Source organism: Olea europaea, chromosome 10, assembly GCF_002742605.1.
Source record: "Olea europaea var. sylvestris chromosome 10, O_europaea_v1, whole genome shotgun sequence".
Lineage (NCBI taxonomy): Eukaryota > Viridiplantae > Streptophyta > Magnoliopsida > Lamiales > Oleaceae > Olea > Olea europaea.
In genome coordinates, this window is record NC_036246.1 from 45133091 (window position 1) to 45144829 (window position 11739).

The following is an 11739-nucleotide window of genomic DNA, read 5'->3' on the forward strand; positions in this document are numbered from 1 at the left end:
TGGCCTAAGTTTGAATGTTGTCAATCTAAATACGAACCTATAGGTACCAGTAGCAGAAATGCCTGCTTTTCTGTTACCTGCAATCTTACTAGACAAGTTTGGAAGAAAGCCATTAAACACTGGGGCTCAATGGTTCAGCAGGCTCGAGAATTCGCTAAAATTCCACTACGGAATATGGAACGTGGACCGAATGATTTATGGTACTTTTGGGATTTTGGCATGGCCGGAACGTATAATTTGCTGTTTATTTTCACGGTCAAGCTTTCCCCGACCCCGTTAGAAATGCAGCACAAGTGGGAGCAATACTGGTGCCATTTGTTATGATTTTGGGTGATGGAATTCCCTTTATGGTGTTTGGAGTACGTAGGATAGCTGGAGGACTTTTTGGCATTTTATCTACCAGAGACTTTAAACGGGCCTTTATATGATACAATGGGAGGAATGGAGGATGGAGAAGGTGCACAGGCTAATGTTTAAGGCTTTTTAAAGGGTGAAATTTAAAGTAGCTTAAACTTAGAGAACCATTTTACATAAAATTTGTCACCATGTGGATCAAAGTTTATTAAGATTAACAAAAATATCATTATAAAAATCAAATATTAGTAAAGAATGAGTACTAATTTCTCATAAATTTTAGTATAATCAAATTCCACAGTGCTAGTGTTGCTAAACACAATCAGGCTTCATGCTTGATTCAAGAACATATCCAGGACACATAAATATGCAGACATCACATGTCTAGTTTCACGGTGGTGACTATAACTCTCACTCAAATCATCAAATAGCGAGAGACTACATGTTCTCTTTAAATCAAATTACAGGCTTCAATTCAAGATTAAATAGCTGTTTTCCTGGAATAATGTATGTTCAACGAGTGGAATTTTAATCACCGCTGACCTTCCCGTGGATACCCATTGTTCAAGGAGGGGAGAGGAGGTCTTGGTCTTGCATACTCCGCGAAAATAACCCAACCATCCAAGAACTGCAAATAGAAACTCAGCTGTTCAAAATACCATGTGAAAGCCAGTGTTTGAATAGGCTTAATTAAATATAAAGGCATTTTGACCCCATGAGGTAAGGCATAAGCCTCAAGATAGGACAATGTAAAAATTCAAAAGAATATAAAATACAGAAATACGCTAATACCATATATTCTCTCAAACAATCCATAATAAAATGTCACAAAGTAACAAGTGAAAGGCTGCTCATCAAGTTTGGTGTTTATCTAGCAAGGGCTCAAATGTAATTAGTCCGATTTAACAGTCTTTTAGCTATTAACCAAAGTGGCCATCTATCCCAAAAACCTAAAACCCATTTGATCTCACTCAATTACATCACACCTGACTAAGCAGCAATTCTCAGTACAAAGCATAATAAGCAATTATCAAAGGTGAAGAACCAAATAACAACTTAGTGTTCCTTCTATTATCATGTTTCCAAATAGCAGTCTAATAATATGCCAAATATAAAAACCTTTTGACCACTTGTTAGGACCAGCACATTACATTTAAGTAAGGTGTCTCTGCCCATAAGATCAAATTATTACAGTTACTCTAATGAAGGCTTATGTGGAAGAGGTTATGGTAAAACGAAAGCCCAAGACGCTAGAAGATATATATAGATCAAACATGGGCAAGACACTACATTCGCTTCTAATTTTAATGTTGTGCATGAGTGCGAGCGTGTCCATATTCCGACATACATGCTCATGCACATGAAACCCCCAAAACAAAAAACAAAACAAAAAATTGAAAAGGCATAAGTTGAGAGTGGGTGAGTGAGTAAGACGAAATATCAAACCCCCTTTTCAGTTTCTTCTTAATTTTGATCTCAATTTAAGTTCAGAAACTGGGGTTTAATCCACTTTGGGTCCCTTCTTAGAAATGAGGAAAAGCTGTATCTCTCACCACCTACCAACATCCTCTCACCCTTTCTCCTCCAAACAGAATTTGCACGGGGGGCTCATCTCTAGATCTAAAAAGTACTAAAGAAATGAAGATTTTTCATTAAAGAAACGAAGATGAAAGAAAGAGTGAGTAAGTCATAAAAAGTTAGGCAGAAGGTTGCCAACCCTACAACATGCAGCTATTACATATATAAATACATTTGTCTACCAACTGCAAATGTGCTTAATTGATCACCACTAACCTGGCCATCCATGCCCTTTATCCCTGCTTCAGCTCCTTCTAAAGTTGCATAATTTACAAACCCAAAACCCTTTGAGTAACCAGACACACGATCAGTCACCACTTTAGCTGCAAAAAAGGCAAAAAGAATTCATAATACTTTGTCGAGCCACCTCCACATGGGTCCTAAGTTTTGAAGAAGCTAAAATAGAACATACCATTGACTACTTCACCAAACTTAGCAAAGGCATTTCGGAGGCCTTCTGTAGTTGTACGTTTGCTAAGCCCTGAACATATATACAAAAGGTCCAATGAGAACAGACACAAGGACCCACAATGAAAACAAACCAAGGCAACAAATAGAAAATTCGAGACAGCAAAATGCTGCTGACAGTGGATGTGGGATCTCGAGTTTTTTATGATCTAACAAGACATTTAGCAGTTTCACTTGAAGACATAGATCTTTAATGGATTGACATCCATATAACGTAAGGTGAGAAAACCAGAATTAGATTTTATGGAACTACAAACAAGCAACGAGGCAGGCAAAATCTTGTTCTCCATCAAATTAGCATTGACGCATTAAACAGTCAGGGCTACTCATAACCACGCAGCTAATACAAATTAAACAGAACAAATTCATCAAACACTTGGAAAATGCTTCTCTTTGAGCCACAAAATTTTACTCATCGGTATATGTGTCAAGTAAAATTCCAACGCAGACATTAAACATTATGATTTGGCACAATAAAAGTATGAAGCAAAACGAAGTAGATGATAAAGCAACACAAAGTGAACAAGGGAAACGAAACTAAGGGAACATAGAGATAGAGACATACCAGAAACGAAGAGATTGGTGGATGGTTCAGCGGGCGGAGGCTTCTCAACTTGAGTCGGTGGCAAATTAAAGGAAAATCCCGGTAAAGACGAATACAGGGCTCTTAGGCCTCTCGGAGCTGCGGTGGATACGGCCGCCACCTTAATAGCCGCCGCCCTCATTGCCATTTCTGGGGTTTAAGCTCCTTATGCTGGGTTTTCAGAGAATTCGATTTGGATTGTGACCTGGCTTTCCTTTCTTTATAGTAGTCAGCTACGATTTAGGAAATGGGCTACATCGACCCATAGCTTTATTTCAATTTGGGCATCTGGAACCGGATAATTAACAAAAATAGCACAAAATGGGGAGTTAATTATTTTGCACGTTTTAACGTTAAACTTAAAGCAAAAGATTTTAAAAAGTTTTGGGGAATTTGGAAATTGGAATTGTAGCCATAAATAGAGATCTACTTATTTATTTTTCAGAGGACGTGGGGAGGGAGGTAACAATTCTTAACCATTTATCTTAGTTGTGAAAATCACAATTTTTAATTAACTTGGACGCGGTGACTTGGTAAACAGGGATGTATTTTCAGAATTGTCATATTTAGGAAAAAAAATTAAAAAGACAAAACCGCCCTTTCGGTAAAAATCACAATTTTATTGTATGGCTAGGATTTCATAATATATGACGGTGCACACATCTCTAAGACTAACATAGTGGCTTCTTAAGTAGAATAATACTACTTGACCATAGCTTTTGACACAGATTTTGACATAGTGAGATGGAAAATGGGGTAAAAAAAAATGAAAAAAAAATTCTGCTAACCGGTTTGCAAAAAAGGTTTGAAATTCAAAATTTGAATTTTCACTTATACCCGGCCCAATAGCCTTACCCATTTTAAACAGTCATTTGACCGGGTGAAAGTGAAATTACACTTTCCTGTTTGCATCTTTCCCGCATATTGGTGCAATTTTCCTTGCTGATTTGGTGCAATTTTCCTTCCAACCGGGTGAAGTAGCGCCGATTTGGTGCGATTTTCCTTGCTAATTTCCGACGGTGTTAAATATCAAAGTTAAATGTTACCTTTTAGTAAGGAAAATCATCGATTTGTTGGTAGCGAAGGTGAGCTTTGATTTTTGGGGTTTTGCTATTCTTCAACTGTCGATTTTTAGCACTTTCTTTGAACTCGCTCTGGTATTGGTGGGTACGGTTGAGGTGGTGGTGTTTTTCCGTGGTGGGTTCCGATGATGGAGGGGAATTTTGTGGGTCGATTTGGAGCGATTTTCCTTGCTGATTTCCGGATATGCAGTCTACATGAGGGGATGAGGCTCCAATCAAAGGTAAGTGGGTGTTGAGGAGATATTTTGGGCTATGGTGGTGGGTGGGTCAACGACTTTGGAGGCGATTGAAGGTGAATAGGTATTACAGTGTCCCTTTTTTGCATAATCAATCTTTTATTTGGTGCATTGGAGGTGGTGGTGAGTTGGAGGTGCTGGTGGTGCAGGTGAAGTAAAATAGTGCGTATGAGGTGGTGGTGGAGGTCATGCAATGGAAGCACGGGGTGGTGGTGATGGTGGTGCAATGGAGGTGGAGGTGGTGCTGGTGGTTTGGACGATGGTGAATGGTGGTGATGGATGGTGGTGCAATCAAGTTCAGTCACTATTTTTCAAGATTTGCCTTGCAATTTTGAAACATGATGATGGTTAATTGAACATGGAGATTACTTTGAACGTGACTATACGCAAACGAGGAGAGCACGTCACCAAATGGGAGAAGAATGGAAATTCGATAGCTCGAGCTAAAGCATTTTTGTTTGAATGATATAGTAATTTAAATTATGTAAATTTAAATTATGTAAATGTAAATCCTTTGTAATATCAATCTTTTAAATTGGGATCCTTTTTGTCTTGGTTATGTACATGTTCAGCATTTATCTATGGGTGTGTGAGAATGGGGAAGATTACTGCTAATTTGAATGTTTTCCATGAAATAAAACAGAACGAAACATTACAATTTGTTCTAACAAAAATATTTTCTATATCACATCAAGTGCATTGAGCATAAGGATGGACACATGCTGGCCTTTCCAATGAACAACAGTCTTCTCCAAAATAACACATATACACAAACACACTAACACTTCATACAAGAATTCTGCCTGCAATGACAATTAGCATCCTTCTTATCTCCCAATTCCATATACTACAGGGCACCTTCCTTCAAGATCACCATAGGCTGAAAGATTGCAAAAAATTGGGGAGGCTCTTTTCCTTGAAATATCCAAACTGGTCTCTCTTTCAGTGAGTTACACATTGTAGTGGCCAATCTAGCAGCCATTCGTTGGTCCCCCTGAAAATAGATAATTGTTCTGGTTAATACTCATAAACAAGTTTCTGGAAAGTAGTAACATAACATAATTCTGTTAACGTACAAGTGGTTCATGTAAATGTCAACTGATCAACATTTAAATCTAAATATAATTTCTCACCAAAATTATACATTCTAACTATCGTCATTTATCAATAGTATACAAACCCACAAATGCATTTGCTGGAATTTAAGCTACATTTTTATATCATCAAATTGGAACTGAAAAAATGATCAAATCAAACTTGAAACTGATTCTGAAAGATTGTGGTTTACCTTGCATATTGAATGTCAAGCTTGTTGACGATGGAGGGTTGATACATGAGGATTGCAAGTGTTGTGTGAAGTGAAGATTTTGGTGGCCACCCTACGTGAAATGATATTATTAGTAAATTGTATATTTCCATTGAAATGAAATCATAAATGAATGCTAACCATAAGGAGGCTTGTATAGGAGAAAGGTAGTGGCGTGTGTAATTCTCCAGGTGGCAGAATGATGGGTGTAACATTTCTCTTATTGCTTGTGCTAACCTTCGGTTTCTTTCCTTTGGCTGAACTCAAAGTTCCCTGCAAAATACGGAATGTTATTAGACATTATCTTTATAATGAGTTGACAACATTTGGATACCAAAATTTGAGCACTACCTTGACTTTGTTCAAACTCGATTCCAATGGGCTCTTCTTCCGAATTTTCTTAGGGGCACCTTTTCTTTTCGCACTTTCCGGATCCCTTATGCTACCACTCGCAATACGCTGTGATGCTCCACATTTGGATGGTGTCTGAGTATTACGCAAGACATTACTATTACTACTTGATCTCAACATCATCATTTTTTGACATTGACTGTTGATCCAATCAATTATGACATCAAATTCGACATCATCATCCACAGTCATGTCAGCCAGTGTAGCAAAGCGTTGACACATTTTATCGTACTTTAATTGTTCAGGAGTCCCAATCAAACCATCATAATTCACTGCTACCCTCATGTGGACTCTTCTGACATCTCGTTTCCATCTTCATAGTATATATCTTTTCGGTACAGATTTGACGTCATTACGGATCAATACTGTGATCGTATGTCTGCAAATAATCCCTCGAAGTTCAAAATTGTAACAACTACAAGTGATTTCACACTCGTCTCTTTGAAATGAGACAAAAAAGGTTTTTTTTCTTGGAACGCTCGCCATGTATTACATTTTCTCGTATCTCGTAAGTCGTCCCCAATAATCCCTCCGAAACAGATATGAGATCGCAATAAACCTTACCGTGAACTCCTCTTGAACTTTCTTGAATTTAGAAATCGTGTAAACTGATGGAAATTGATTTTCCATTTCGTACCTCGTTGCGCACGGCACCACTTGAAGTCTGATTGAAACTCCTTCTCAACCTTATTTCTCAATGCTCCTTTGTATTGTTCAACAAATTGCTTCATGTCATCTTTGAATGTACATAATCATCAAAGAATGTATTCATACTCTCACTGTGTTGAGTAGTTGACATCCCTGCCCAAAATGTGATTTTCAAATAGCAAGGCATCCAACGTTCCCTGTTCTCGTACAAACCCGCCAACCACTCATTATCATACAAGTGAAACTTTTCGATCATCACTCTCCAGCCATTTTCAAATTCTTCTACGATTGACAATCATAGACCAAATTGTATATAGTAGTAAATATTGTACCTTTATCCACATGGTATCCAAACTTCTCAGGCAATTTTTTCAATATGTGCCACAAACACCATCTATGCCTTGTATTGGGGAACACAATCTGGATTGCATTTTGCATTGTCTTGTCCTGATCTGTAATTATCCCATGTGGAGCCTGTCCGTGCATGCATTGTAGCCAGGTCCGAAACAGCCACACAAATGTCTCTGTATCCTCATTCGATACCAGACCACATCCAAAGAGTGTCGACTGTCCATGATGGTTCACTCCAACAAAGGAGGCAAATGGCATATCGTACCTGTTAGTAAGGTATGTAGTGTCGAATGTGACAACATCACAACTCTTTATATGCTTGTCTACTCCTATAATCTGTCCAGAAAACATTCTTTCGACACAACTCCTCATCCAAATCCATACTAAAGTAAAAGTCTGGGCACTGTGCTTGCATCTTAGAGAATTATGATTGCATTGCTGCCGCGTCCCTTTCTCCAAGTCTTAAACGCCTAACTTTTTCAACATAGTTTCGACAATCATTTTCGATGCAAGTCATATTCTCATATTCACCTGTTTCAACAACTGTAGAGTTGTAACTCTTTTGTAATGGAATTATTGCAATGTCATTTATTTCAAGTCGTCGTTCCACATGTGTACTCAACTCTCAGTTGCATCTATATAGCCTAAACTTCGAAGGGCTTGTCTTATTATTGTGGTCCAGGTGCACTGTGTTGATTTTCCATATTCCACAAACGTCCGAAGATGCGGTGATCCTAGCTTTACATCCACTCTGAATGGTCGCTTGCGGCTTCAAAGAACCGCTTGTATTTCTGATTCTTTTCCCTTCACGGCTACAAACGAATATAATATTTTTCAATACTTCATCATCATCCTTTGTCGAAGTTCTTTTTCTAACCGGGAAACCAACTTCGTATGCATATCTTTTGTAAAAATCAAACATTTCATTTTCATCCTTAAATTTCATACCCACCTCAGGCGCAATCGCTCCTTTTCCAACTAACATATCATCACCCGGTATGTTCATAGTATCCACAACATTCTCATTATCGGACTACACCGGTGACTCCACCGGTATAATTTCATCCACATATTCCAATATTTTTTCCCTTCATCAAACAAATCAATTACAATGTCAAATATTGTACAACGACAAAATAATCTATGCAAGTATAATTCAAACTTCACAAACAGATAAAATCACATAACAAATCCCCTCATTCTAAATGGTATTTCAAACTTAACATTACTCAGTCATCATAACTGAAATGGAAAGGAAAAAAATGAAAAATTTCCTTCATCATAAGGTGACATCGTTAAACAATTCATAACAATGAAATAAATAACCAATGCCAATACCTTTTTCGCTCATCTCTCAGCTGAAAATGTTAGGTTAGGTCCAGTGGAATGTAGCTAGATTTTCCCTGTATTTAACTGTAAATAAATTAGTAAAAACGAAAAATGGCTGTGGTACAGATGCAAGTACTTACGATTTTTGAAGAAACCCAGAATTTTTTTTGATTCTCAGTGTCGTCAAAGCACTTTAAATAACCGAAAATGAGATTTTTTGAAATATGGTTCTCTTCCAAACATCAAAAATGGGTCAACATTCATCCCTCAATCATCCCACAGCTGAGAAAGAGATGTAGTCGAAAGTGGAGAAAAAAATCACGCCAATTTTGCCCTAAAATTCACCCTCCAGAATGCTGTGTAATATTAGGTGAAAAATTGGTTTTAAATGGGCTAGACCCGACTGAATCTGTACCTAGTTAGCATAAATTTTTTTGTCATTTTTTTAAACCCATTTTCCACCTCACTATGTCAAAACCTGTGTCAAAAGCTATGGTCAAGTAACATTATTCTCTTAAGCAAGATTTCATGTGGCGAATGCAGTTATTCTTAGGATCTGTTTGATTACAAAGATGTAATTTGGGTGGAAGGAAAATGAATTTCAAGAAATTGAATTGCCTAAATATTATTTTTTTAGGAATTATAAATTATTGTATTTGATTGATATAATTTTCTACTTGAAAAATGTTGAAATAAAAGTATTTTTTGGTGTTCGTTTGGCTTTATTTTACATGAAAATTATCGATTAAAGGGATAAAATTTATTGGTATTGGGAATGAAATTTGTTTTTATTGCCCAAAAAAAATTCAAGAAAATCATCTATCTTTTGGCTTTGTTTTACATGAAAATTGTCAATTAAACGGAAATATTTTTTACAATAATTCTTAAAAAATTTTCCATTGCCAAAAAATAAAAAAGGAAAAACATAAAATAGTACTACAGTAACTGGAAATTCCAATTCTCACCATTTTGGTGAGAATTGAAATTCCTTGAAAAGCATGAATATCCTAGGTGGCATGAAAAGCTAGAAAATGAATGCCATGGAAAAATAGTGCCATCAAACAAGCAAAAACATGTAATTGAAATTGGTTTTGGAGATTTGCAATCCTAGAAGTCAAGCCCTTTATTTGTTTGCCTCAAATCTGGCTATTTGTTGTGAGCTAGAATACTTGGGTTGCACTTCTCTCTAGTTGGTATCAGAGTCATTCTCTCTAGTTAGCTTACATGTATTATTAAAGCAACGTATCAGTATAATGGTACCAGTGAGAATAATAGCTTCCTGATGACTTCTGAAAATCTCTCACAACTTCCTATACTATCTCTCGCCTCTTCATCTTCCTTAAAAAATCAACCTCTTCTAAGATGGATTATCTTTAGGAAATATCCTATTTTGATGAATCAGATAAAATAATTCCTACTAGTCTTCGTATTGTAAATCCATAACTAGCTTACTCAAAACCACGACAATCTTTCTCTAAATCCGTTCGATGCCTAATTTCTCCCCAAAAGACTCAAGTAAAAGAATTTGTACAAGCTACAAAATTTGATCAACACCTCTTTCCTGCCACAGAACAAGAACAGCTTGTCACTTTGGAGATTTCATCCCATCTTCCAAATGTCTGGTTATCAGAAGGATATACACACCTTTATTTCGGAGCTGTGAGATTTGCTCTTACCCTTTATGGAAAAAAGGGTCTTCCTGCAATTTCAAGAATTGCACTACTTGACACAAGATCTGCAGAATATCAGCATGTGTGCATAGGAACTCTACAAACCACTCTAAATGTAGGAACCGTCCTTGTAACCATGTTTCCAAACCTCAACATGCCCATTTAAGATCCGCAACTCCTTTCTACTTTAAAAGTCCAGATCCATATAGTTGGAGCTGTACCATCTTCAGTCACATATGGTGCAATTCTTCATTACCAGATGGTTTACAGAATTCAAAATCATTCATTAAATTTCTCAATTCCCCCTAGAGAAAAGTACAACCCAAGTATACTAGCTCACAACAAATAGCCAGATTTGAGGCAAACAAATAAAGGACCTAACTTTTAGGATTGCAAATCTCCTTGATGGATCGTTTAGTCTGCAGCACAATTTATGATGCTAAGAATCCTCTAGAGAGGCAATAGTAGAGCATACTTTTGTTACTGCTCAAATTGCTAGCTTATCATGACTTGTTAAAACTAATATCAGCATTCTGGATTCCAATGAGAAACATAGAGAATTTAGAACCTCATGATTTAAAGGAACTCAAGCTTTTATTTCTAAATTTTCGATGATGTTCCAATGAAGGAGAGGAGTCCCTTTTACAGGCAGAGGATCCTCTACAATCACATGGACCAGTACAATAATCACGCTAGATGGACAAATGACTTTTCAGACATAAAGGACTTGAGTACATTTTTTTGACCGGATAGACCCACTTTTGATAAAGCGACAGTGCTTTATCGATTTATTTTATAAGATGACAGACAACTCATACAAAATAACAAAATACTTTTAGCCCTTGTTTCGTTTTCATTCTTTCCTCATTAAAATGAAAAATATAACTGTTATCCATCACATCAAGCCACCAAATTTGAATTTCTATCTCTTGTGTGGGGTCCGTAACGACTATATTTTTCATTCTCATTCTTCCAAAAATAAGAAACAAACAGGGGCTTAACTTGAGATGATCTTTGAGAATCAAGGAGTGCCCAGATTTGCTGCCAAGGCCGATCCATCTGAATCATCAGAGTCTGATGGTAGTCCTAGTGTTTTCTATCAAGGCATATTTAATTTTCTTTCCTCTTCTTTTTCTTCTTGAAGTTGTTACTCAAGTTTTTCAAGATAGTCGGGATCCAGAGTGTCAAAGGACCATGGGTTTTGAAAATCTTGAAATTGGGACATTGTGGGTTCAAGCTGACTTGCTGATGCTTGCTGGATTAAGCTTGTTCTATCTTTTCTTTTCCTCTTTTTCTTGTGAGATGTGGGTTTTCACATCCTGTGTGAAGAGCAGTACAAATGATATTTTCATTTAACATTTTCCAAAGTTTTTCTCTGAGTTGGTATCCTTCAGGAAAATCTTCTGAGTACTTAGTTGTCTGTCCTAAACTTTGTGTTGGTTATCCCAAATATAATTGATTCCAATTGTTAAAATGGTAGTCTTCTAGGGGAATGATTGGCTGCCAATTGTGGATCTGGCTTAAGCCTTCCATATGCACCTGGATGTCCTGTTGGGTTCTTTGTGTATATTCCATTGGAAGAGTTTCCCATGAAACATCATCTTCAATCTTAGGCTAAAATTTTGGAGGAATTGTTTGATTTATTTCTGCTATTTTTGTCTAGAATGTTTTGAATTCTTGAGGATATCTTTCCCATTTTTTTTGTGGAGGTTGAACGGTTGAA

At 36.9% G+C, this 11739-nt stretch overlaps 2 protein-coding genes across 2 annotated transcripts; both read right to left on the reverse strand.

Annotated features, from left to right (window-relative positions):
* Positions 1-599: 599 nt before the first annotated feature.
* On the reverse strand, positions 600-3181 carry LOC111402511 (organelle RRM domain-containing protein 2, mitochondrial-like). Its single transcript, XM_023030878.1, has 4 exons — positions 2966-3181; positions 2345-2413; positions 2149-2255; positions 600-982 (listed from the first exon to the last, which is right to left on the reverse strand). Exons 1-4 carry the CDS (start codon positions 3129-3131, stop codon positions 887-889), a joined length of 438 nt encoding a protein of 145 aa, XP_022886646.1. The 5' UTR covers positions 3132-3181; the 3' UTR covers positions 600-886.
* A 1967-nt stretch (positions 3182-5148) lies between these two features.
* LOC111400746 lies at positions 5149-6303 on the reverse strand. The gene is made up of 3 exons (XM_023028132.1): positions 5959-6303; positions 5749-5880; positions 5149-5295 (listed from the first exon to the last, which is right to left on the reverse strand). The coding sequence occupies exons 1-3, from the start codon at positions 6301-6303 to the stop codon at positions 5149-5151; spliced, it is 624 nt and encodes a 207-aa protein (XP_022883900.1).
* Between the last annotated feature and the right edge of the window lie 5436 nt (positions 6304-11739).